Raw genomic sequence first — 26,865 nt, forward strand, 5'->3', positions numbered from 1 at the left:
TAGAAAGATTGCATTGTGCTTTATTTGGCGATTGGAATCCGCCACCCTGGACGAATATTCAAGAACTCGTGATAAAATTTCCAGTTTATCTCGATCGTGCATCAAAGATTCAGTGAGGCCAAAACACATCTTCTGGCCTTAGGGATAAAGAAGCAACACATGACAACTTTTAACTCAAGGTATTTCAAAATGTAAATCATAAGTTCTTGTCAGCAGTTTTATGCCCATGTTCTAAATATTAATAGCACAGCACAAAGGAATTTTCAATCATGAAACCTTTGTTTTGTATCATGGGATTCGAAGCAACTTCGTCTTGTAAGTGATTAAATCGTCCTGCTATAACATTAGCTTTATTTGTTGAGTTGAACACAAAGTACCTTGTGGATTGCTTTTTAACCATCCAAATTGCCGCTATCACCAGTAACGAAAAATGACATGGTTAAAGTTGGAAAACATTGGAATAGATGATACTTTCGTTTTGGAAATGGCCTAGTATACATTTGATGGACTTGATTCTTAATTGGTAGTTCTTGAGATTTCATTTCTTGGCCAAGCGAGGTCTTTTCACAATCAAAAAGTACAAAAAGAATGAAATGTGAAAACAATGAAATAAAATGGGTTTGTAAAGCAAACTTACCATCAATTGAAAAATATTCCCCGTATGCCTAAAAAAGATGGAATATTTGCCTCTCGTATAATATTCCAAGAGCAACATCAATCACATTTCTGGCTTAGGTTGGGTTCCCAAAATAGGATTATGGCGGTAAAAACCTATATATTTGGTGAGTCAATTCATCCAAACCACACAGAATGTAATCCACCATACACAAATCATTTGCCCTGTTGGGTTTTGCCCCAAATTTCAAATCCCAAGGGCCATCAATCCTAATTTCTGACAAAACATCTCTCACATCTAGCCGGATCACTTTTTCTAAGCTTTTGATGTCAGGACTTACCCATATTCTGACCCAAAACACAAAGTCACATGTGGCAAGACTGTGGTCGTAACTCGCTGAGAATCATTCGTTTCCAGGGGTTGGCCTGGAAGGGGAGTGTGTTCTGGGACTCTCTCAATCATTGACCTGTCAGCCCCATTAGCCCTGTTGCCGCCTGCCCCGCCAAGAAGAAAGACGTGAAACCGGTTAGTTTTCTAATCCAGTCTTCTAAACCTGTTAAGATTCTGGGTGAAGGGTTTTCTTCTCGGATTTGGCACTTATCAAGTAAAGAGACTCATACGTTTTGCAAGAAGGGAGTTATATTTTTTCAGACTCCACGGAATTGCATTGTAATGGCAGAACAATTCGATTTTTAAGATATTAATCACCCCACTGGCATTAATACTACCTGCGTTTTTCATGAACTTAGTTGCCAAAAATTTATCGCACATGAAGTAAGAGGTTTAACATTATTCTCCACCATTTGGTTTCAATTGTGTTAAGGGGTTCATTTGGAGTTTCAAGGATGTAAATAGCGTCTTAGTTTAGGATTGATCAGGTTAGATTTAGTTTTAAAAAAAGTAACACCCCAACCTATTGATCGAGAAAAACATCTACCAATCAACAGACAAGTGAAGCAGATATTAAATGAAATACAATTTTAGCTTGGTTTGCGAAGGAAATCTGAGTTAAAATTCTATTGTTATTTTGGGCCCGGTATGAGTAAATTGAAAATAGACGAATTTGCGGTCGAAATATTGCACGAGTTCAAGAGATCCAAAGATGTGAATTGCCAATACATAGATGTAGAAATCTGGGCTGATCAATGAATAAAATGTTCGATTCAACATTTTGATTGAGCGGAATTTATAGAAATATGGTTCATTATACTAGACCTCGGTAATTGATTTTAATTTCCTTCCCCTTGTTAGGACCATGTCAGACATATCTTAACCAAGAGACCAAATTGTTCCCTCAATTGGCGGTAAAAAGCCACATGAAACTGCCATTGTAAAATTGGCCTCACGGTTGCCTCATCCATTCATAATGTTAAAAACTATGACTCATCCTAAATACGTCACTTACAATAAGAAAGTAATCAATCCGATTTCAATGCTTTTTGTTAATATTTGCTGGATTCCGCCAAACCGGCAATGAAACAAATGCATATCTGTTCAAAGGCGTCACTTGAAAAGAGGTCACCCAGCGCAATTCAATGTCAATTACAATCTTTGCGTACTTCTCCCCCACAAGCTATAATGTCCGGGCGTGAACACCCAGAGGGTCTCCCCGGTTGGACCACACCCTCGGATTGTGAAACCGGCTCCGAGACCTCAAACAAGGTCAAGCCCAGTTCGGCCGGTGATTGGCTCCCGACCCACGCTCCGGGCCCAATGACCGGCGGGCCACCTCCCAATGGGGGCGCCGCCTCGCTCCTCCCACCCGCTTATCACAGTTATTATGCTGGCCCGGACATGGCTAACGCTTTCCCGCCCCATTACGGTCGCGCGGGCGAGCCCAAGTACCGTTCGACGGTGCCCAATATGCCTCAGCCGTATTTTATGCCCCCGGGTTGGTCGGTGCCCCCGGGTCCGGAGAGTGTGGCCACCACGTGCACCACGAGCTTGTCCCGAGGGAGCTCGCGGGATGACTTGACCTCGCTAATGGACGGGCGCATCTTTGAGCACGAGGAACGGTTCCGGGTAGACCGACGGAAACTCGAGCTTTTGATGCTAGGTGAGTTCAAAGAGACACTTTTGTAACCATGGACGTGGCGGATTCTAGGGTCTAGAATAAACACTCGATGAGCCCGGCCCCCAGGTCGGGAGCATTTGAATTATCAGGTACGTGGGTTGAACAAAGCATTCTGAAGTTGGGCTTGCTCAAATCGCGGGTACTCTGTTCTAAACAGAGCAATTACTTTCGTCCTTCAATTCAACTTAAAATTGAAAACTGAAGTCGAAACGACTCGAAGTCAGTGTATTCCTAAGACTTCTAGAAATATGGACTGCGAACGAGCTTGCCGGCAAATTGGCCTGGTCTTGGTCATAGCCACTCTGAGCCACTTTTCGAATTAAAGTAATGAAATAAGAAACGTAGATCTCTTCAATTAACGGTAGGTCAATTTTATATCATTTACATGCAAAGTCGATCGTTTTAAAGTTATGTTGTCAAAAGCTTATGTAGCTGACCAAGAGCAGGCCGAAAATTCTAATTTTATGAGTCCCCTAAGCATAGGTTTGGGCTCAAACTTGGCTGAGTTCATCTATTCGACCAGATCTTGTGGTCGTATCAAGTGCTTATTTGGAATAAGATGAGCGGTTTAGGAGATAGGATATTTTTGCTTCCGTTTGCAGTCCATATCTCTAGAAGTCCGTGGCTTGGGCTTGATTGCGAAATGTCAATTCACAACCTTACCATCCCCGTCCACATTCCAGTGGTTCATACTTTTTCTAAATGAAGGAACATTAGCCGAGTCTAGATTATTACAGCGGCATAGAGAGTTGACTTCTAGTTGTCTTTTTAGCGGAAATAATTGTAAGGGTCCGGAAACTTGAAACACTTTGTGAAAGTGGTGTAGATATGCAAAGGCGTGTCGCAATAGTGCTAAAAAAAAGGTCGCTTTTAGCCCCTTTTAGCCTCTGCTGGAATTCAATGTCACGAAATGTTCTTGTCCGTTTGAAATTAGGACCCCGATTTCAATTGGTACAGGTGTCATGGTAAACAATTGATTCTCTTCTGGACCCTTCTGGTTTTGCTGCTAAGGGTAAATTTGTTAACAAAATAATTTTGGGTCTGATTAAACTCATGAAGGCAGATGTAGCTCAACTGCAACTCTCCTTTTTGCAGACTTTCCCTACCAAAAAAGGGAGTTGAATTTGATATATTCTATTAATTTGCAGACTAAACTTCGTATAGAGTTCAAGTGGCAACAGCTAGACAAATCATAATCTTTCATTTTGATTACGTCGGGGATTACATTCTTTGCAGCGCGGTGAGTAAACCCAATAACCCCCCCCCCCAATCCTTTTAGCAAAAAGGATTGTTATGAGACTCGCTGGCTTCCTTCATAACGAAGGGTTCAGGAAAAAGTCCATTTAGTAGTCTTGAGTAACTCATCTCGTTCTGGTTACGACCGCATTGCATGTATGTCTTTTAAAAAAGACAAGTCTTGTTCCAATGTTTGATCAAATTGAGATCCGTTGATTTTTCAAATCGATTTCATCCTCTATTCTAAGAAGAGAAAGACCTGATTTTTAATAACAGGTTGGTCAGTCGCTATCTAGCTTACTGTAAACGCGTGAAATTGGAAGAAATAAAACCTAGCTCTCAGGCAAGTTGTACTCGAAATTTGATCTGCAAAAAAATAATCATGGCACCTAATGCAAGGTTTCGAGGAAGTTGATTGTTTTTATATTTTGTCGGTCACCCAATTCAAGTTCAGATCAACACTGATTTCTTTCTCCATTTGTTGAAAAGGTAAGCTAATTTAATCGTTGAAGCTTTTCACATTGAGGATGGCACTAAAATGAATGCACGAGAAGTGGGGTACCCTGTCATCGAGGTACGAGTGAAGCTGAATCGAACCGTTCTTTGACGAATTCAAAGCCCTTGAAACACTTGTTATGGTGAAAGTGCTTAGTACAAAGCTGCGATACTCGATTGAAGCTGCCTTCTTGTGGAATGATTTTGAAACGATACGGCCGTAGGGCTGGTATAGTAGGGGATGTAGCGCAGTGGTAGCGCGTTCGCTTTGCATGTGAAAGGCCCCGGGTTCAATCCCCGGCATCTCCAGAGAGGATATCCTTTTTAAATGAGGAACGCTATTGAAGTTGCTTTGCCGGGCAATCGATCTCAGTCCTTTGATACTAAGCGCATTTGCTGCAAGTTCAGGCAGGGGATGTAGCGCAGTGGTAGCGCGTTCGCTTTGCATGTGAAAGGCCCCGGGTTCAATCCCCGGCATCTCCAGAGAGGATTTCCTTTTTAAATTACTTGGAAGTTGCTTTGCTGTGTAATCGATCCCAGCCTTTCGTCAATGAAAGCTCTGAGGTTCCTGATGATTCTTTCAGGCACAACGATTCTTCTTATTTTTTTATTTTGTTTTGAGAAGATCTGCGCGCTAGACTTGTTGGCCAACAATGAAATACACGTATCCATTACAAAACATTTTGCTCTACAACTTGTTTTGATTTGAAAATTAATCTTGATATCCTTTGATACCAATAGGGCGGTTTGAACCGATTCGAGAGAGCGCCTCAGATTATTTCGCCCGCATCGGCGAAGAGACGAACACGACCGTGATTTGGCCCACTCGTTTGAAGATTGGAGCAAAGTCTAAGAAAGGTCAGTCTTGACTTGGATTTTATCCCCTTTAAAGGATGTCTGGTATGAGGTTTTTGAATAATTTTAGACCCTCATATCCGCGTGGGTGGGTTCGAGGAAGGTGTGAGACGAGCCAAGTATCGAATTATGACCCATTTGGATACCAAAAATAATCGCGTGACGATGAAAATGGATGTTTCTTACACTGACCACTCCCACGTGATTGGGAAAGGAGGTGAGTTCGCTGGGCATGTGACTGATTCAGAATTGATTACGTAAGTGTTTTGGCTTATATTTAGGTAACACGATTAGGAGAGTGATGGCGGAAACTGGATGCCACATCCACTTTCCCGACTCCAACAGGAGCAACCCCAATGAGAAAAGCAACCAAGTATCGATTGCAGGTAAAAAATATTGTGGGATTATAATAGGTCGAAAACTGTAACTTGTCAAATTTCTGACGTCTTCATAGTTTCTATAACTGTTTCAGAGACATTCACTCGTTAATTTTCTAGCAAATTTTTGTTTTTGGAGGTGTTTGATAGGTAGTTATCATATTTTACGACAGTTTGCCTTTGATGATCAGTTTCATACAAAATTGAATTTTTACGTCATGCAGCTTAATAACGCGGCGATAAAATCCATGAAAGTAATTAGGATGAAATGAAACTAATATCACATGAAGATTTCGAGGATTTTAGAAATATGGCTATGACATTACATTATGGACCATTTGGGAAACACGGTGGTACCGAACTTGAAATGAAATGTGATGAAACGGGACCCATGCCATCTGAATCTACATGCTCTAAGGATTCTTAATGTATGCACAAAAGTATGGCTCATGGACCATTTTAGAAAGAAATTGCAGATTTAAGATTTAATAGCGAAATTTGAATTTTTCCGCCACTTCAATTCCATCTTGCTTTAGTGTTGCCATATCAAGTCAGTCATTGCCAATTTTGATTTGTCTCAAACAGTAGCTCTGTCTTAGTTTCGACAGAGTTTCACTTCCTTTTGTCTCTGTAGCAATGCCATGAAAAATTGAATTTCCGATGAATGGGGTTACTTGAAGCAACCTCATTTTTTCCACACTGACATAACTGATTGTAAAAGAAACAAAATAATGTCTGATATTGGTGCTGTAATTGGCAGCACTGCGTTTCTCGGTTGGAAGTCTTTTTTTGTCCACAGTAGATTGGACTACCTGGTGCTTTTCAGCCTTAAAATGGCTAAAACCGTCACAGAATCCGAAATTAACTGATGAGATTAATGAAACGCTTCAATATGAAAATGGTTCAGTAAATGGAAAACAAAAGTCTCAACAAATCTTGTGGTTTACAGATATAGAGACGTTATTAAACAATGTCAATGAGAATTCTACGTAGATTTATTGATCAATACACCGCAGCACTTCTTTAAATACATTGAGTTGAGTGGAGGACATTGAAAGATCAACTTGCTGATACTTGAGTGTTCTATACAATTAAGGCATGAGGCATGCTAAAGAGGTAGGAGGATGGAAGGGAAGGAAAAAGATATTCAGGTTGGCAAATCAGGTTAATGAAACCTTTGGACAAAACAACCTTAAGAGCATTGATCATAAATACACATATATCAATGTGGGTGTCTAAAATAATCATACAAATAAATATCTTGAAGTTTTTGTTGAAAAGGTTTCTTCCACAATAGGGCATTCACAAATTCAGAACTAAGGACGTGGTAGCATGGTTTTGGCACCCCCAAAATTGCTCAAGGCAAGGAGGACTAACATCAAGATATGTATCACGGTCCAGCCAACACTTTGTGGCCTTGACAAATAATTGGAATATGTTCTAGATTCAGCAACAGGGATTCAAGCCCTTAATTTTGTTCTGGTCCACTTCACACGCAACACCACGGCAGCATCAAAACATTCTCATTGACGGTAGACTGTTGCAAACTTGAAGAAACTCACTATGCTGTCTGTCAAGGTTGAGCGTCAAAGTTTCAAAATTCACATCAAGTGTCACATTGACGGATGCCAAATTTGGAGCTTGACTTGAATAAAACACTTAGACCCCTATGGGCCTCCATCACCGGAATAAGTGAGCAACAACTTTACAGCCAGTCTTCAGACACTATGCCATATCAGTCACAGCTCAAGCAACTTATACTTTTACAATGCAGCACATTTGGTCACATCAAGTTGGAGCACTCCATTTCAGGAGGTCCAGGTCACTACAAAGTTCATATTTTGCTGAAGAGTCACCTCCTTGGTGACATGGTTTTTTTCTTCATCCATTGGACATTGGGTTGAAGCATTAGCATTTGTGATGCTTTGGTTTTGAGATTGTGCCTTTTGGTTCGTCAATTCAGTGAAGATTTATATGACACGAGACTGCGAGGCACTGACTTGCTTTGTGTTGACAAAATAAAACTCTCCAATTGAGCAGGGCTGCCAATGCCCGCGATGAGACCTAAATTGTTCCTGTTAAATGGTCATTTACGTCGAACACCTGACAAAGCTTAAGATCCATTGAAGATTCACGTAAGGATGGAGCTAAAAAGGCATTTTGAATAAACAAATATGAAAACTCGGTCCAAAGAAAGAGAAAGCTACCACTGGAGATTCATCCGAATTGGCAATGACTGACTTGAGTTGGCAACACTGAAGCAAGATGGAATTGAAGTGGCGGGAAAATTCAAATTTCTCTATTAAATCTTAAATCTGAAATTCCTTTCTAAAATGGTCCATGAGCCATACTTTTGTGCATACATTAAGAATCCTTAGAGCATGTAGATTCAGATGACATGGGTCCCGTTTCATCACATTTCATTTCATGTTCGGTACCACCGTGGAAAGTCATTCCCTTTTTATATTATAGATCAAAATATTGGAGTTTCTCACCGATTGAGTTCCAAACACTTCCAAAAGTCTGATATTTTACCAAAAAGTGATGCATTGCTTTGTGAGACATTCAGATATGAAATGTTTAAGAGGTTAATATAGAAGTTCACAAAAATCGTAAAATGGACCAAGTATAGAACCATTTGCGGGGGTGGACCATGCACGTCACATGTGAACATTGAGCACTTAGTTTGACGCTTTTACTAAATTTGCTTGATATAATCCGACCTGACGAGTTCTTAAGACTTGAATTCAACATCGGGCTTCCATACACCATTTCCAAGTAATAATAATTGTGAACCAGGACCAAGTTGCAAGAAAAATGCACTCTCTGAATCATCACGAAAGAGTTCAAACCTTTGTTTGTCAATGGTCAACGACAACGCCACTTTCAAAGTCAAGGATAACTATCAGATTTTGGGTGCGATCCAGGAACTCGTCATTCAAATATTTTCCACAAGATAACCACCCGGCAATGGTGTGTGCACATCCTGCAGATTCAGATATACAGATCCTGCAGATATACAGATCAATTCCGGTGACATGCTTTCCGTGCTCCCTTCATACTTTTTCAAGTTCGTTTCTGAGTGTTTTTTAATTGTTCTGCCTCATAAATTCATGGGGAGCAATTTTGATTCTATTGCTTTATGGAGTTCTAGCCCACATAAAAAACTTACATACCTTAAAAACATTATAAAAACTAAAATTTTCAATAGCCTACTCAATGTAAATTAGGAGCACACTTCGTTAGCTCTTGAATATAATTTATGATATCATCTATTTCACTGCTGCTTAGCTACATGGGACTTAGTGGTCCAAATTTCATCGTTTTTTGCACCAAATTGGCCCGGTTATATGTTAATTTCATTTCCCAAAGAATTCATGTCAACTTTCATTTTCACAGACATGAGAGGATATTTTTCATCTTCTTGCATAGTCTCCCAACAGCTAAAAATGCTTTATTATATCACTTAAGGCACACTAAAAGTGTAATCTTTGAAAATGTGTTTTACAATCAACGTGTGTACACTTAGTTACGCATTCACTTGAATTCTGAAGACAATACATATAACAATGTTAGAGATTTAAGACTTTGTTGAAACTGATAAAAATCCCATGTAACTAAGTAGCGGTGAAATAGATAATACTTTTTATATTCAAGAGCTAACTAAGTGTGCTCCTAAATTACATTGAGTTGGTTTTTGGAAATTTTAGTGTTTAGGTATGTAAGTTTTTTTATGTGGGCTAGAATTCCATAAAGCAATAAAATCAAATTTGTGCCCTATGACTTTTTGAGGTAGAAAAATGCCAAGCTGTGTTTTTGTGAATTTCCCTTCACAAGAGGGCTTTTTGAACACCGTGCCTGCAAATTGTTGCATCAGAGACCATCCACGCCAGATACTTCCAAGACGTGGTCAACATATTCAACAAAAAGAGCAACGATCAATTCGCCAATAGAAGTCCATTTGCTGAAACGAACCGACTGCCTACGATACTTCTCATGCTGATTAATTAGATAGATAGATAGATTTATTTCAGGAACACTTTGATCATGATTAAATAATGTCGGAATTTTATCATTGCGTTAGCATCTTGATACATCAAAAATTTCATGAGCATGTAATTCCTCAGGTTCTGGGTAAGCAAAAGCTTGTTTTCACCAGGACCTGGGCAAATTAACGAAGACATGACATAGATAGTCAATAATGTTACATTCTCTTTATCCAATCCTATATTGCCAATCCACAGTATGCCAATAAAAAGTTAAAAAGTTATAGCGTATGTTTTTATTATCATTTAACCTTGACTCACGGCCTCTGCCGGCGGGAAATTTAAATTCTTTTCCCAAATTGAAAAACTGGAATGTCTTTCCCATATGATCCTTACATTAAGGTCACAGCCATGATTTCAGAATCATCATACCTTGCCCTTTCATATGATATTAGTTTTATTTTCTCCCATTTACCTTTCATGGATTTTATCGCCGTGATAAACCAGAAATTTTGAGAGAATTCAAAAAATGTTGTTAGTTTTGGGAAAACTATGAAAAATGTATTTGTGCCTAGTTTTATGAATTACCAGTCCAGAAGAATGAGGATGGAAAAATCTTAAATCGATAATATCATGTATTGACCAGTACGGATTAAAAAAAAAAACTCATCTCCGAGCTTGTTGAAGTCATTGCTGTATTGGAGTCTTAGGTTCTCTCAAATAGATCATTATCGTTTAAAGAAATTCACAAAATTGGCTTGCATCACAATTTTGTAATGTAAATCGGACCTGCTCATTAATCTTTGTTTAAAAAAAAATAGTTAAAAGACGAACAGTTTGGAACTACATATTTAAAAAGTCTTTGTAATCTTTGTTGCTCAGAAGATGAAATCAGGCTCTGATGGGCCCCGGATGGGTTTCTTAAGCCCCACTTTTATCTAGAGCGAATTTCGGAAAGCCTCAATTTGTCTCTAACTCCTGTTAAAACCGACAGAGCGAGCTTATGAGAAGGCCATGCAATGACCTCTCTACCTAATGAAAAGGAGCCTGCACTTAGTTTGGTCTTTACTTGATAAACAATGTTGTCGTTTTTAAAGGCGAGATTGAAGGCGTGGAAACGGCCCGAGCTCGGGTCAGAGAGTTGACTCCATTGATCTTCAACTTTGATCTGCCCATCATTCCGAGTATGCTTCCCAGTCCCAATGTGAACGAGCCATTCCTCAAAGCCATTCAAGACCAATACAACATTCAGGTAGGCTCAGCCACAGACACTACAGGTCAGAAAGGGGTCGAATAGATGGAACTAACTCGATTTCAATTTTTTGGCCAGGTTTTTGAAAATTGAAAATGAAGTCTTAACAAACTTGATTTGTCAAATCGGGCTGGCCCTTTTTTGACGGTGTTATCTGGGTGGGATGCCTATCAAAATATTTGTTTGAACATGAAGAAGCTAGTGAATCTACAACGTTTAGGTTTTGCCTATGAATGTTGTTCTTAAGCAATAAGCAAACTGAACAGTGAAAGAGCCCGACAAACAAGAAATATCTGAGTTCACGTCATCAAATACCGCCAACTAGATCGACTCATCGTGTTTGAATGACGTGCAAACTCCGTGAAATTGGAGCTCTTGGGAGAGAAACGTTACAAAAGAGATCCATTAGCTTGGTGTTGCTGGCCAACATGGCTCATTTTCAGGCCTGGCTTTGATGGCCCGGCAAGGTTCACCCCCTCCAACCTAAATGCCCTGAACAAAAATGTTTTTGCCATTTTATCTGCATAAATTTGATAAAAATTGTCATTACTCTACAAGGTACTCGCTCCTGTTACCCATGTAAACTTCTGCTTGGAATTGGTTTTAGTTCTTTCAATTGCTTACTCGGTGAAATGAAATTTACCAAAACCCTGGTGTCTTATCTGCATTTAAGGTTCCTAATTGTAATTTCAATTTCATCAAACTCCTCACACTAAAAAACTTTAAAAAAAAAGGCTTTTGCGTCTTCCGCACGCTCTTTTTGCACTCCCAATTCATTCAGTTATAAGCGTACATCTGATTGAACTTGATTAACGGTGATTATTGTGTCTCAAAGTGTTCCCCATTTTGATGAATGGTTCAGGCCTGTTTATCAATTCCCGATTTCTCAGGTGACGTTCCGACAGAAGCAAAAGAACTTCCACACCACTATGGTCGTGATCAAAGGCTGCGAATGGGAGGCAGCCCGTGTCAAAGAATCCACTCTTCTGCTCGTGGATCATCTCTGTGGTCTCCAAGGCGCTGATGGAGGAGGCACGACCAGACACTCGATCTCATCTAACCCGGAAGAGATCCCGGTCTCCATGAATATGGAAATCTCTCCCCAGCATCATGGGGTGGTTCTGGGCAAAGTAAGGCCCAAGCGAATAATGATTGACCCGAAGGCTTAACAAGGACGGATTCATTGTTGGTTTTCTGATTTGGATAGAACAACATGGCATTGAAGTTGATCATGAGGAGGACCAACACGACCATTCTCTTTCCCGATGCGTATGATCCGAATATTCCGTCCATCCGGAAGGGATCTGTAACCATTACCGGATCGATCCACAATGTTTATCTCGCTCGGCAGCAACTCATTGTTAGTATTCATTCAATTTCTTAGGGTCAGTGTTCATGTGCTCCTTGTCATACTTTCAACAGCTTTACTGTCCTTCCTTTGTTGCTCAATTTTAGTCAGAGAAACAAGTAAAAGTAATTATTTTCAGCTACTTACTAGTTGAACGAGGAGTTAAAAAAAATGATTTTAGGATGTCGTTCGAGCTTCTGTTGTGTTTGAACTAATCTTAGACCAGGATAAAGTGAAAGCTCCTTTGACCCAAATGTGTTCAAATTATCCTGTTCAGAGGAGAGGCTTTAACTCAGAGGTAACAGCGTTTTAATGTTTGGACATTACCCAGAATGAGCATCCACTCAAGAATTTGGCGAGTGTATTTTCATACCGGTTAAAGTCCAGGCCCCAAGCTCTTGAGTTACGAGCACAAGCTCTTAGAACTGGAATTAATCGTGATCATTTCTTAGCCGAATGTTTACTGATTTGTTTGATTAAGTCAATGAACTGAGATTGAGGTATAATTTGAAATTCATGTGCCAACTTGATTGCTCGAGGTGATCCTGTTGTAAAAAAAGACTTTTTCCAAAAGTTTTCAAGAGACATTTGCGATGAGGGCGAAGGAAACCAAAACAATTGCTGTTGATGAGTAAAGTAAAGAAGCTTTCCAAATTCAGAGTTCTGAGCCAAGATTTTTAAAGCCAAGGAGTGAATCTTAGATCGAGAAGAGATCCAACTAATGTTGTATTGTACGACCTTTTCTGCTTTGGAAAACTGGGCTCTGCTCTTCAAAAGTTTCGCTTGAACCCCTCGGAGAGTCTAACTCCAACCCTCGCCACGCATTTCTTTTTGCTGTCAATGTGCGTTCATTGCTTTTACTCGGCTTTAATAAAAAAATCAAATCGGCGACAGAACCGAACCTTGAGGAACGCCTTCGACCCACTTGTGTTTCAGGGTTCGTTGCCTCTTGTCATGACTTTTGATCTACCCGACGAATGTGTGGACGTGGACGAAAAGGTCGTTCAGACCTTGATGAGCGAACTAGATGTTCAAATCAATATCAAACCCAAAGCCCGACAATTGTCCAAGTCTGTCACGATCAAAGCTCACGTGAGAAAACAAACCCATAACATTGTAATGAAGCAAACTCAGACCCAACAGCCATCTATTATTTAGGAAAGAAATGCCACAAACATTTACAAGGCCCGATCGGTCCTTCTTGGTCTTGGCGATGAACATGTAAAGGCCACGATCCCTGAAAACTACAATATCCAAGCTGTTGGATCCGGATTGGCCTCCGAGTTGGGAATCAGTAAGTGCCAATATTGTGCCCCTGTGTGTGCCTGGTGTGAGTGCAAGTTTGATTTTGAGTGCGATTTTCAGCCCTTCCCGTCAATCACCGACCTTCATCCAGCTTGGATTGCAATAATAACAACGATATGGACAGAGATGGGCAAGTTCGTACCCCCACGCCCTTGAATGGTACTTACTCAACCCAACATGTGACCTTGACTTTCCATTTTCCATCAACTGTCCCAATCTTATAATTTATTTCCCTTTATAAGCCACACCGCCCATGTTGCCCTCCTCTTCCCCGCGGTATCCATCAGTAAGTACCCCATCCACATTACGTTCTAAGGCGAATGCCTCGACTTCGGTACCTTCATTGGGCGAGAAAGAAAGAGAATGGGATCGAAACTCGATGGATCCGGGACTTCGTACTGCCGAGGCTTTGCCGCCCAATCATCCTCTTTTGATGGTAAATTTCATCCACGGTTCGGCACTTTTTTTGACATGCGGGGCAAATAATAATGGCTATGGGTATGTGTTCACACTACTCGAAAATGTCATCTTGTAAAGTTGGTTAAAAATGTTTGACAGCAAGCGAACCTCGCCAAAGCTGTTTCTAGATTGCCGGAGAATTACAAGCTATATGGCCCTGCTTGCATTTATTAAGTTTCATCTCATGATCTTAAGAAAAACGAGCCAACTGTAATCTGTATCAATTATTAGTGACCTTTTAGCCTTAATCCATGCAAACCAACTTAAGCAACCTAACGGCGTAAAATCTCTTTGTCAGTATGAATGTGAAAACAAAAAATGTGCACCACTTTTGCTAGTAGATACTAGCTACTGTTTTCTGTCAGACAAGGTTGCATTGACTACTATCTTTGTTTCCGGTATGCAAACACTAATTTCTTGGGTGGATCCATGAATTTATAGATAAGCAACGATTCTGGAAAAGGCGACATTTTGTGAGAAGTCCACAAAAGACTAGCCGCACTTCTCGAAAAAATCAATTCAAACAAAGTCACTTCACCATCAATGATCTGCAGAAGATTTTTGCCTCATTTACCCTGATGTAAATAGTAGACAATGATCCGTGTGTGTTTGGTCTTGAAAGCGTTCTCTTCACTGTCACCGGACTACGAACTTTGTTTCAATGCACGCCCCTCACCACTCCTTTTTTAGAACTACGCACAACTGGTCTTGGATAATATCACCCGACTGGAGCAACAAAGGCTCCAAGACGAGGCTTATGATCGATTCAGTCGAGGCCTATTTCCCCCTCGTAAGCCGGAACCACGGGAGAAAAAATACGCGGCCAACGGCGCTGAGCTCCTACCCTGTGGTTGTTCATTTCCGGGGGTGCTGAGCATGGACGAATTGGATTTCTTGATCTTGCCTCTCGTTTTCACCCCAGATCTCACAGGGCCCCCGTCTCCCATGTCACCTCCGATCCCAGGGGCCAGTCCCAGGAATTCTTCTCCCGTTCATGAAGGTGGAAATATAACGGAGCAATTTGTCCAAATGGATCTCAATCAGACCCACCCGTTGGCCCATGAGAATGAGGGACGGGTGTTTAAGAGTGAAATGGAGTCCCCGCGAGCATGGGAGAACAAGAATGATAACAATAATAACGAGAGCCTCAGCGGAAGCGAAGGTGATGGAGGTGAAAAAACGCGCTTTGGAGACAGACGAGCTCCTGGATGCGAAAAGAAACAACTTGGACAAGGCCCCGACACCAATGGTAGGTGACGAATTTCAAGCCTGTAATTTTGCCACTAAAACTCGGGTGATTCTGTCAAGGCTTTCGAATGGTTTTTCCATCTGAAGTACATGATTTTTGGCCTAGATTATCAGATTTCTAAGGATTTTCTACTGCATTTAGGCCTTTGCAAACAACACTACCACATCAGCTCAGTCATTCATCTTGACAAGGTCTTTTGAAAAAGCTAATTATGGTGGTCACTTTTGGATTATGATCCATTCACTAATTGTTTCATATTTGGCGGCCATTATCTATGTATTTCATTTCCACTCAGAATCCCCATTTGGGTAATTAAAGATACACAATACTCATCGGTAACTAACAGCAGTCTCCATTCTATTCAGGAAGCTACATATCAAAGCCAAATGTTAGTTTGTTTAAGCTCGATTGTTTTTTTTTTATTTGACACAAGGCCACTCCAGAGAGTAAAATTTCAATTTGGCACTTCTGTTTATTTACATCTTTGTTGAGAGCAAGGTAGCTAGTTTTTATTTTTGAACCTCTGGAATATGGACAAGGATGTCAAGCGTCCAGAAATATCATTTGGGAATCGACATATGATGAATTACGTTCGTTTTGACATGAGATTGGTGCCAGGTCGCTAAAATTGCGAATTCCAAATTTCAGCCCAATCCATTGACCAACTCAAAAGTTATGATCCCTCAAGCTCTCTAAACAAAATGATCGAACAATTTGTATAAATTGATAACAAAGCCTCTCATGCGGTGTCCATATGATGTAGCGAGCTTTAAAAGATTTTTTCGTTTGATGAGGCTCCACTTTGAAATTCCTTATGCCCGCAAGTGAAGGTCAGTCTCCCTTGGAAAAGAATGCAATGAATGTATTGAATCAATCAATTGATCATTTTAAACCTTAACGTCCCCGTCCACATTTTGAGTGGTTCATGGCCCAAACCAGTAGGGAATTGAGTACCTTTTGAAGCTTGCCTTGCTGAAGTGGCAGCCAAGTCTAAATTTTTGTTTGCCTTTGGGTCACTCCAACATCCTAAGATACGTATAAAAGCTTTGTTTCCCTGTCCAATTCATGTACAAAGAAGGGCCTTTATTTGCCAGAATGTTTGAGCAAACTCAAATGGTTATTGCCAACTGCTACTGATAGTGATTTTGTACTTCAGACCAATTACCCTTGTACGAACAGAAGAAGCTCCAGGCCACCAAGGCCAGGCAACAAAAGCCCAAGGGCGAGACTCGAACCCCGACTGCCAATTGGGCAGGATGGGGCTTCTCGCAATCCCTGACCGATTCCATGCTTAGGGATAAGGACCTTTCCCGAAATGAGGAACAATCGGCTTGGGGAATTCAAAGAGATTCAATTGCTGAAGAAGAGGCTGGATCCTTGAATCTAAGCTTGACAGATAACCTGGCCCTTAAGGTAAGTTCTTGCCAGCTGGAAGTTAGTTCCCAAGGCTTCCAGAGATTAGTATTTGAGAGAATTGTCTTTTAAGCCAGGAATATGCCAAGGTCAACTTAGAGCTATGAAAATTAATTTGAAATAAATGCTGCGAATGAAGTTAATACCGATGGTCAGGATAGTGAGCGGCCTAATGGATCAAGGTGCTTCAAATAGGGTCCAGATTCTCCTCTAGGGGAGCCACTGGAAAGGAATCAGCATTACAAAAATTTAAGATCTAAACCTGTTTCCATGACTAACGAGTACTAAGTTCATAAGGGAACTATTCGTATGCTTGAAATGAGATCAGACAAAAATGAGAACACAACAATGCACATCTACACTCCTATTGATTTTGTGGTCACGTTTGGCCTTGAAGCTCAAGCATTGATTGACCCCTGACAAATTTGGCTTTCTTTCCTACTTTTAGGGTTAAGGGGTTAGCATTCAAGGCCAAACCTGAAAATAAAATCATGAGTTTAGTTTGGTAGCATTGTGATACAATTTTCAAATGTTTTCATTGCAATCACAGCTTCCATCTGACATTAGTGTCCGTTAATCATGCTATATGAATTTAATTTTCATATTTCAACAGTGCCTAGCCCTGGCCAGTGGCGCTCCTTAACAAGAATGTGGGCCCAATTGGAAGCACTGTGCATTATTCCTAAAATATAATTGCTGTTTTAGAATTATTTACAAGATCATAATTCACTCATGAGAGGGCGAAGACGAATTGGAATTTGAGATAAGTATTGTCAAGAGTCTTATGAACGCAATATAGCATATCCCCCTTACATAGTACAAGGAATTTGTTTAAAATTATCTTCAAAACAAGCAATGAAATTAAGTGAGAACATGATTTTTTTGGACAACCGGTGTGTTCGATCCGTTTGTTAACATTAGTATTTGCTTTTATTGGACCACTGCAGTTTCTTTTTCACTCAAATATTGCAATGATATTGCACTGTTTGCCAATGAATCAAGCGTTTCTAAGGATGTAAAAGGAAATATATATTTTTGCTTTTTCTAATTGTTGCACAAACGATGAAATGTTTTTTTTTTCCTGTTTTTACTGCAATATTTTTTCGGAAAAATGATAGCCCCAGTAGCATGCAATTTTGGTACAATTCTGTTTTCTGAACCTTTATTTTATTGAAACAAGTCCCAAAGGCAATCAGAAAGACGGAATACTTCATTTTTGATTCAATGTACTGCAAATAAGGAAAATGGCGCTGAAAAGTCCAACTTTGTGCGAGCACTTATATGCCGACGCATCGCGCCGATAACTCTATCGTCTTTTAAACCCCTTGAAAGGCTAAAACACAACAACCTTACGGAAGTTTGAAGGGTGATGAGCACACTGTTTGACTCTTGTTATAAAAATCCGAATATGGTGTATCCGGATTGCATTTTGCTTTCCTTAGTACCCAATCACTGTCTCAAAACGTTGATGTTGTCCCAATGACTGAGAACTACCGTCATTTACTTCAAGTGACACAAGGCCCAAATACGCAAAAAAATCTCCCCTGTATGATTCTAGAATTCCTCCCCGATTCCAAGGAGGACAAAATCCACGTCAATGGCGGGATCGTCGTCGGAGGCGCCCAGTTATGCGGCTGCAGCCCAAGGCCAAGGCCAAGGCCAAGGATCGCTCTCAGCCCTCCAAGAGAGGGAGAAGAAAAGGCGTGGGAGCGTCAGTGGGGGTGGTGACTCAATATGGAACCAAAGTGCTCTGGAGGTCGTGCCGCTGCCCAATCGATTCATCAATCCGAATGCGAGCTTGCCGAAAGTGCTCACTGATCACGGCTTGGCTCAGTACACAGACTTGTTCCTTCGCCATGAGTTGGATCTGATCGCGTTCTCCACATTGGATGAGGAGGATTTCAAGGAGCTTGGCATCCAATCTTTGGGAGTCAGAGACAAGATGAGGGTATTGGCTCACCGTAAGTAACATGAGAGTACTTCATTTTCACACGGAGGGTATTATTAATCAGTGATATTTTCACATCCCTACCCTAAACCTGTTCGATGTGAGCCCACATACTCATTCATACTAGCTTTCTTTGCTAAATAAACACAAGGAACAATTTTTGTTCAATAAGTATCTTTAAAAGTAGCTCATATTAGTATATTAATGCACTTAAAATACATTTTTAAGTACCTTTGTGCAACACCTAGTCAAACAATATTATCAGAAATCTTAGTTATGCACTGACATCAAATTTTATCAATGGCTATTCAGCAGTTGCTTAGTTATTGAAAGTTGCATTTTGCAATAAAATAGATCGGAAAGTGACATAAACCTACTTTAGTTAATTGCAAAAAACAAATGATTGTGCTTTCATGATAGCATGAAAATAAATGATATTCTTTCAGTTTCATAGACATTTCCCTAAAGCCTAAAATTGATTAATATAGGCACCTAAAATCTCCTAAATATTTGACATTTCCAATTATTCTTTCTTAAACTTGGCAAGGTAGACTAGCCAATCTTGTGGTTGAAATTTTACAAGGATACATCTGCCAGTTTCATTTTCAAATTTGCCACTTTTTGCACGGATTGTTTTCTACGTACCAAAAGCATTTTCATCAAATGGTAATAAAAATGGTTGAAACTTCACGATCACAAATCAATAAAATCATGGTCAACAATTATGATATTATACTTAAGAATTGTTTATTTTAAGTAAGTTTTAAGTGATATCATAAACTATTTTTTTTTTCTGCATGCTTTTGAGAAATGGAACGTTTTCATTTATTTTTGGGACATTGAAAAAGCATATTATATTTCTTGGCAATTTCTATAAGGTATAACCAAAACATTTTGCAACCAAATTTGGTGCAAATTACAACTTTTGAAGGGTAATATATCAGCGCCTGTTCAATGGATTTTTATGAAATTTGAATTGAAGGCGTAACTAAGGATGCTCACAATGTCGATTAATAACGATTTCAAAAATACTATCTTTCAATAGGTTTTCAGTGGATTAATATCCTTATTAGAGCTACTTTTAATGACACATACTTTTTCAAACTTGGTCCTTGTACTGTTTCAACAAGGAAAAACGCAACTAGAAGGCTTGGCATTTGAGCATAATCTTTTTAAGTGTAGTCGGAACCACCGTATACTGGAATGAGGAAAGTATAAACATTTTTCACTGTTCCGAGGTCGGACTGGTGATAGATAGTCTTTTATTCCAAGCAATATTTAGAGTTGACCACCTCTGCATTATTCAATCACTGGTTTTAATCTGTTCAACACAATCTTTTCGTTTCTCCAGGGAGTTGGTTGGCTCGCAGGACGTCAAAAAAAAACGGACCAATATTTCCTTTTGGGATTTTTTTTGACGTGTTTCAGCTCTATGAAGCAAAGTTCAACGTTTACTTATTGTGAACATTTAGACAGTTTGTTTGCTGGTACATGTCAGTGATGCAGATTTGGCGCTTCAAACACGGTTTATTAAAACTAATTCTATTTCCAGGAGCGGTACGGAAGTCGAAAAAAATAGGCATTAGTATGGGTTCTCATAAGTGGAGAGTCAGACTGGGTGGTGGATAGAATCTTTTTGCCTAGATGATGGAAGAGAAGTAAAATGAATGTTTTGTTAACCACCCTTGCGCTCCAAGAAAATCAAGAAAGGGGATGTAGGGATCAATAGAACAATAAAAAAAAAATGGTGTCAGCGAATTCCATTTAGATGGAGTTTTGGCTTGAAGTGCGTTTACGAGCCAATTCAACTTTGCTTGATAAATACCATTTACAATATAGCTACAAACCTTATCCACACACCAACATAAGAATGGGTCATCAATATCCAAGGATGAGTTCGTTTGGGATGGTTTATTCTTCCGCTTGATAAAAGTAGTGTATCCATCTCATTTCGACATCGATATAATGAAAGCGTTTCAAATCAATCTGAGCAAGAGCTCAATCAGTTGCCTTACCACAAAGGAACTTGACCTCATCGAATCTATGGAGAGATTTTTGACTGCCCTTGGTTGCCTTTCAGGAATTCGCGAAGTCCACGTTGATAATTGGTAGAGAGAGGTCATCACTCTTTGGCCTTGGGACTTAACTGATTGATGTTCCACGACTGCCAATACCTGATATATGTACTGACCAAGTGATACAAAAAAAACCATCCCTCTCATGGTCATTTTGAGAAGAACAGAGAGGACGACGAACGAAGAATATATAAATACAACCCATTGCCATGATCCATCCATCCATTAAGAATTCTGATATGATCCCTCTTCCCTGAAGCGACGAATCACTTATTATCCCACCATCATGATTATAATATTACTTGTTTTGACTTTGTTATCATGATCTAATTATCAACTGCTTTGTTCCGGTATGTATGGAAATATAGATGAATGAGAAGACGAGAGTGGAGAGAAGAATGGACCCCCTCCATCGAAGTGACAAGACTCGTTTTTTTGAGGATTATCATTCGGAATTATTCCCCTCAGTTTCCCTATCGACCACTTTTTGATGTTGTGCTCTATCATTAATTCATCTCGAGAACCAATGAAATGTCTATCTAAAACTGTCGATTATGAAGCCATTCTCAAAGCCAGAAAGGGCGGTGATTTTAAAATAAAGAACCTGTTCGTGTTCCCAAAATTTTGACGTCCTTGTCGAACTGATTCTTGACGATTCAATAGAATTGTCAATGGGGTTTCCTCAATTTGCCTGCGCAGTGCTGATTGGTTACATCAAAAGTAAAATAATCCGGATCAGTAAAATAGAGGTGAAGGAAGTGGGAAATTCGAATTGAAAGGAAATCGTCATATTTAGGGTCAAAGTTTCGGTTGTTCAAGTCAATGATTTTGTCCAAAAATGTTATTGTAATATAACACTTCGGCGGAAAATTCAGAATCAGCCATAATAAGAATCCAATTTGCCACATTGACATTTGAGATTTAACCACAATTAAAAAACAAGGATGCCCCTAGGAATTTCCTTGAGCAAATTCCTTTCTGATAACGTTTACTTGTACATATTGGGCATAAGGCTTTGCCATTACTGGTGGCCGTTTTCTTTGTTTCTAACCCTGAAAATTCAGCTTTTTCCAAGATTAAATGGATAGCATTTGTGTCCCTTATTTTGTCACTCTTAATTTGCACACCCAGCTCGTACAAGCCTTTTTGAACCCATTGTGGGGCTTGACCCTGAAACATGTGTGTGGATATTAAAGTATATTATTTGCTCTTTGAACTTTTTTCAAATAAAAAACTGGTTCCTTTTGGTCTCCGGATTTCAAGTGCCCCAACCTACCTCTAATAATAGCTTTACTTTGTTCAATTTTATGGCTATCTTTATCGGGATAGCCACGGTTGTTCAAAGGATGCAATTGATACTTGCCATAAATCAACGTTTAATGAAGCTAAAAAGCCCCAAACGGGAAACAAAAAAAAACTCACTCAGGACCACACGAAAACACAGACAGAATTGAAAGTGTTTCAAAGATTTGGAAAATATGTAAAATTGATGCACAATTGGACAAAAATCGTTCAAACTGAGATTCCTGGTCCAACCTTTTTGTCCAGCCAAAGGCGCCCTCAATATGTCGATATTTTTGTCTTTGTGAATTCATTCTTCATTGACTTATTATTTCTTAGACTATCTACTTTGAACTGATTCGAAAACTACTAGCCTCCAAACTTTGCTTCATTGGACTTGAATTTGAATTATATCTTAAATTTGATTGAAGACATAATCATAGCTTATAGCCACCGTGTCCATGGATATGCATCAAATGCTGACTTCTCGTTCAAAACCTATTGCATTTTTTCTGACGTGTTACTGCCTGACGTACTCAGACGCTCACATCTTGATTTGTGTACGTTAATTAGAAGATCCTTGTTCTCATTTCCTGCAAATAAAGCAAAGTCCAGCTCGTGTTTTCTTTTTTCGAATGGGATAAGGATAACCGTTTGTTTGTTGCTGTCAATTGACGTGTGTACTATGACGGATTTAAGGTTTATTTTTAACCATTAAACACGTTTGATTACATTTGTTATCAGTGCAACTTGCGTGGTTGAAAGGGCCTTCCCAAGATGATTTTTGTCGTCCTGAAGATAGCTGTACATTGAACAGTACCCAAACCCTGAAAATTCAGCTTTTGCCAAATCAAATGGATAGCATTTGTGTCCTTACTTTGTCACTCTTAGTTTGCACACCCAGCTCGTACAAGTCTTTTTGAACCCTTTGTGTGGCTTGAACATGAAAGATGCGTGTGTAGTAATTGACACACCACAGAAATTGGACCGAATGAATAGTTTTCTAAGCACATTTCTTTATATGTTGCAATCCATATAGTTTTGGTTAGAGCAAAGCAATAATAATAATTTATTGTATGTAGGCCAGAAAATTATTGTTCACATTTTCCAACGGTTTCACTTTTCCCCTTCATTATGATCTTCATTAATGGGCTTGAATCTTTCGAATACCATGTATACCACCACCACCACCACCACCATTTTGTCCCATTCAATGAAAAGAATATCTAGGCTTGACTTTGCTTTGTTTGCGTGAAATGAGGAGCATCTATTGATTAACATGGACAAATCAAAATGTATCAGTACGTTTGTCAGATAATAACACGTCAGACAATATGTACTGAGGTTTGAAAAAAAGGTCAGCATTTAATGCAAAGGGATGGTGAAGGTGTTCATGATTTAGAATTATGTGCTAGATGAAATCTATGACTTTCTGGTTTTTTTAATTGAAAGACAAGACGCAAGGATTTCGCTATTTTGTTACGTTTTCGTTACTCTTCTTCCCTTGAAATATTAGTCATATAATATGGTACATGACATTAGTAAATTTGTACTAAAATAAGTAAACATAATTCGCTATAGTTGTGAATTTTTCCAAGTAATAACTAGAACATATTGCAAACTAAAACACAATTAGGAAGTTTTTGATTAAGCAATACATTTTCCATTAATCTTCAAGTTTATGAAGAAAAAAAACTAGTGGTTACCAATCATGAAGCAACAACTTGGCTGCTTTTTCTTATTCAAAGTAAGATTTACTTGATCTTACAAACTACTGCATTTTTTTTCTCTTATTTACATTGTTTAGAAGCACAATTTTTTTTGAGTGAGTGTGGCGGAGCATGAAAATCATCAAATCAGTAAATCCTTTGATTTTGATCGGATTATGGTATTCGAAAGATTCAAGCCCATTAATGAAGATCATAATGAAGGGGAAAAGCGAAACCGTTAGAAAATGTGAACAATAATTTTCTGGCCTACATTCAATAAATTATTATTATTGCTTGCTCTAACCAAAACTATATGGATTGCATCATATAAAGATATGTGCTTAGAAAACTATTCATTCGGTCCAATTTCTGTGGTGTGTCAATTATCAGAAACCTGGACTGAAAACGTTTTTTCCTTATTTGGAGTGAATGGCTCAAATCCTTCAACGACACATTCAGAAGCCAAATATCATAAATAAAGGAAAAAGATGGAAAAAACAAAACAAAAGCAAATATTTAGTTTTTGACAAGTCGGTAAGAAACGTAAATTGTATGACGGGTTGCAAGATAAAATACGGAAGTACCTTTCACATTTGTTTATCCTATTTTTCATGCTGATTCCTCATATGTAAGTCAAGGAGACTTACAAGGAGAGTCAACTAGCCTTAAATGTATGTTTTGATAACACCATTAAATAAGGGGGCTTTGAAGCTAATGAGTGTGTATTTTATTAAGCATCATACGATCAAGGCATACATCTTTATCTTTGCATTTATACGTTGTGGCATTTAAGATCAAACAAGATCTGTTCGAGACTTATAAAAGTTGAATGCACTCAATGAGCAGTCAGTTGCTTGCAAACATTACCTCAAGGACTAAGTAAGGTGTAAAGCAAACGACCATTCATTGATTGGCAGCATGAGGTCAATTGGATTAGTCTTGGCCATTTTGGCCCTTTCCAATATCATTCAAGACGGCTTAACAGTCAAACAGTCGGACAAACTGGTGGTCTGCTACTTTACTAGCTGGGCCCATTACAGGTAACCAAGTTTTTTACCTTCCATTGAAAAACAGTCTGCGGATTTTGAAACAAGTTTTTTCCTTGTTCTAACAGGGAGGACCCAGGTCATTTTGATGTAGCTTGGGTTGACCCCACCCTGTGCTCCCATGGGATCTACGCCTATGCTGATATCGACACTGCCACGTGGTCCTTGATGCCTGTGGATCCCTGGTATGATCTGGGACCCATGGATTGTGGTCCTGGCGAGTGCAACTTTGACTCTTACCGACGATTCACGGCCTTGGCCTCGGAAACGTTCACCCCCATGCTTTCTGTTGGTGGATATAATGAAGGTCCTGACAAGTTCTCGGATATGGCCAAGGACCCAGTCAAACGACAGGCTTTCATTGACAGCTCCGTGGACTACCTTCAGCGTTATGGGTTCCAGGGTTTGGATATTGACTGGGAGTTCCCGGCAGAAGAGGACAAGCGGAACTTGGACCTCCTCGTGGGCGAGATGAAGGCTGCCTTTGACCTTCAGGGTCTTATTCTCAGCTTGGCGATCTTCCCGGAGTACGACCGGGTTGATTTGGGCTATGATATTCCGTTCCTGTCTGAAAATGCGGATTTCCTCAGTGCCATTGCCTATGATTACCATTCGTACTACAATGGCCATGAGTAAGTATCCACAGTTGCTGTTTTTTTGCTTTACTTTTGTTTTGAAAATGAAACTCTTGATTCTCACCACTACCGACCGACCCAATTGATGATTGAATGTCTTTTTTTCCAATTAGATTCACGGCTCACGAGGCCCCCATCTTCCGGATCAATGAAGAAGAAGACGTCCTGCACCCTGGATATGGCCTCAATGTGTATGACGGGATTCGATATCTTCTACAGAAGGGTGGCGATCCAACCAAGCTGGTCATGGGTATTCCGGCTTATGGCAATGGCTTCATGTTAGAAGACGCTTCCAATAACGGCCTTTATTGTCCTGCCGCTGGTGCAATCAATCCCGGCCCAATCATGCACTCCAGTGGCTCTTGGAGCTTCCAGGAGATCCTCAAGATCCAACAGGATGATGCCCTCACGTACTTGCCGGGTGCCACTCCCATGGCTTGGTCCATTCAGCGAGATGACTGCCAACGAGTTCCCTACATGATCAACGGCAAGTACTGGATTGGCTACGAGGATGTCCAATCCGTTGGTTTGAAGGCCCAAATGGCCAATGCCTTGAACCTCGGTGGAGTGATGGTGTTCTCCTTGGACCAAGACGACTACAGTGGAGCTTTTTCCGATTCGACATATCCTCTCTTGAGAGAAATCAACACCCAATTGGCGGCTGGAAATACTTTCGATCCTATTGACGAGACTTGTGGTGATGAACCTGCTCCTGTTTGTGAAATCTAAGCTATTAAGGGATCCTGGAGCTCCCATGATTGTGTGAAAATGAATCAGTTTTATTGCACCATGAAAAAGTATCTTCCATTTTGCACTTAACACAAATACTAACTTGTAAGGTTTACCACGGACTTCTAGAGATATGGACTGCAAACGTAAGCAAAAATATCCTTTTTCCTATACCTCTTATTTTATTCCAAATTAGCACTTCATACGACCACAAGGTCTTGTTGAATAGATGAACTCAGCCAATTTTTAGCCCAAATCTATGCTTAGGGAACTCAGGAGACATTTTCAAAGTTATGTAGCAAACACTACATAAAATTTTAATTTTCGGCTTTCTCTTGGTCAGCTACATGAGTTTTTGATAACATAACTTTAAACGATCGATTTTGCATGTAAATGGTATAAAATTGATTTACTTTAATTCAAAAAGTGGCTCAGAGTGGCTATGACCAAGAGCAGGCCGATTTGCCGGGCAGCTCGTTTGCAGTCCATATTTCTAGATGTCCGTGGGTTTACTGACCATGAGAAAGACATCTTGCTCCATGATGTTGAAAATACTCTAATAATTGCAAAAGCAAATGCCACGTTTTTTGCTGTCTTGGTGCTGAAATGGGAGGTGTGAAATTCACCCGACCAGCTACGTTAGTCGTTGCATCGTTTGTATAAGGTTCGTTAAGTAATGTCGGGTCACTATCAGATTGGTTCTTCTTTGTTGGGTGTAGTTACTGTCTAGAAGTAAAATAAAGATCTGGGAGGAAAAGAGAACCAGGAGACTTTTCT

The 26,865-nt window shown here is 39.7% G+C and overlaps 2 protein-coding genes and 2 non-coding genes across 5 annotated transcripts; all 4 read left to right on the forward strand.

Moving 5' to 3' along the window:
* The first annotated feature begins 995 nt into the window (after nt 1-995).
* LOC131891542 (protein bicaudal C homolog 1-like) lies at nt 996-21,310 on the forward strand. 2 transcript variants are annotated; one of them, XM_059241148.1, is made up of 16 exons: nt 996-1,141; nt 2,190-2,672; nt 5,163-5,279; nt 5,347-5,493; nt 5,558-5,662; nt 10,737-10,891; nt 11,782-12,021; nt 12,099-12,251; nt 13,176-13,331; nt 13,398-13,533; nt 13,605-13,703; nt 13,787-13,980; nt 14,694-15,252; nt 16,409-16,665; nt 18,224-18,626; nt 20,694-21,310. In XM_059241148.1, the coding sequence occupies exons 2-16, from the start codon at nt 2,195-2,197 to the stop codon at nt 20,723-20,725; spliced, it is 3,231 nt and encodes a 1,076-aa protein (XP_059097131.1). In that variant the 5' UTR covers nt 996-1,141; nt 2,190-2,194; the 3' UTR covers nt 20,726-21,310. The 2 variants fall into 2 exon arrangements, with proteins under 2 accessions (XP_059097131.1, XP_059097133.1); XM_059241150.1 differs by having other exon boundaries at nt 13,787-13,830.
* On the forward strand, nt 4,659-4,730 carry Trnaa-ugc (transfer RNA alanine (anticodon UGC)). The gene has a single exon. It is a non-coding gene; the product is annotated as a tRNA-Ala (tRNA).
* Nucleotides 4,833-4,904, forward strand: Trnaa-ugc (transfer RNA alanine (anticodon UGC)). Its single transcript has one exon. It is a non-coding gene; the product is annotated as a tRNA-Ala (tRNA).
* A 3,211-nt stretch (nt 21,311-24,521) lies between the features above and the next one.
* Nucleotides 24,522-26,156, forward strand: LOC131892067 (probable chitinase 10). The gene is made up of 3 exons (XM_059241801.1): nt 24,522-24,718; nt 24,793-25,356; nt 25,473-26,156. The coding sequence occupies exons 1-3, from the start codon at nt 24,597-24,599 to the stop codon at nt 26,086-26,088; spliced, it is 1,302 nt and encodes a 433-aa protein (XP_059097784.1). The 5' UTR covers nt 24,522-24,596; the 3' UTR covers nt 26,089-26,156.
* Nucleotides 26,157-26,865: the final 709 nt, after the last annotated feature.

This window comes from Tigriopus californicus, chromosome 12 (assembly GCF_007210705.1).
Source record: "Tigriopus californicus strain San Diego chromosome 12, Tcal_SD_v2.1, whole genome shotgun sequence".
NCBI lineage: Eukaryota > Metazoa > Arthropoda > Copepoda > Harpacticoida > Harpacticidae > Tigriopus > Tigriopus californicus.

Bases quoted from the DNA above. Each gene is read 5' to 3' on its own strand.
- LOC131892067 (XM_059241801.1), top strand. From the start codon at position 24,597: ATGAGGTCAATTGGATTAGTCTTGGCCATTTTGGCCCTTTCCAATATC. The intron at 24,719-24,792 runs GTAACCAAGTTT...TTGTTCTAACAG, and splicing joins ACTAGCTGGGCCCATTACAG to GGAGGACCCAGGTCATTTTG. The intron at 25,357-25,472 runs GTAAGTATCCAC...TTTTCCAATTAG, and splicing joins TCGTACTACAATGGCCATGA to ATTCACGGCTCACGAGGCCC.
- LOC131891542 (XM_059241148.1), top strand. From the start codon at position 2,195: ATGTCCGGGCGTGAACACCCAGAGGGTCTCCCCGGTTGGACCACACCC. The intron at 5,494-5,557 runs GTGAGTTCGCTG...GCTTATATTTAG, and splicing joins CCACGTGATTGGGAAAGGAG to GTAACACGATTAGGAGAGTG. The intron at 16,666-18,223 runs GTAAGTTCTTGC...GTATGATTCTAG, and splicing joins CAGATAACCTGGCCCTTAAG to AATTCCTCCCCGATTCCAAG.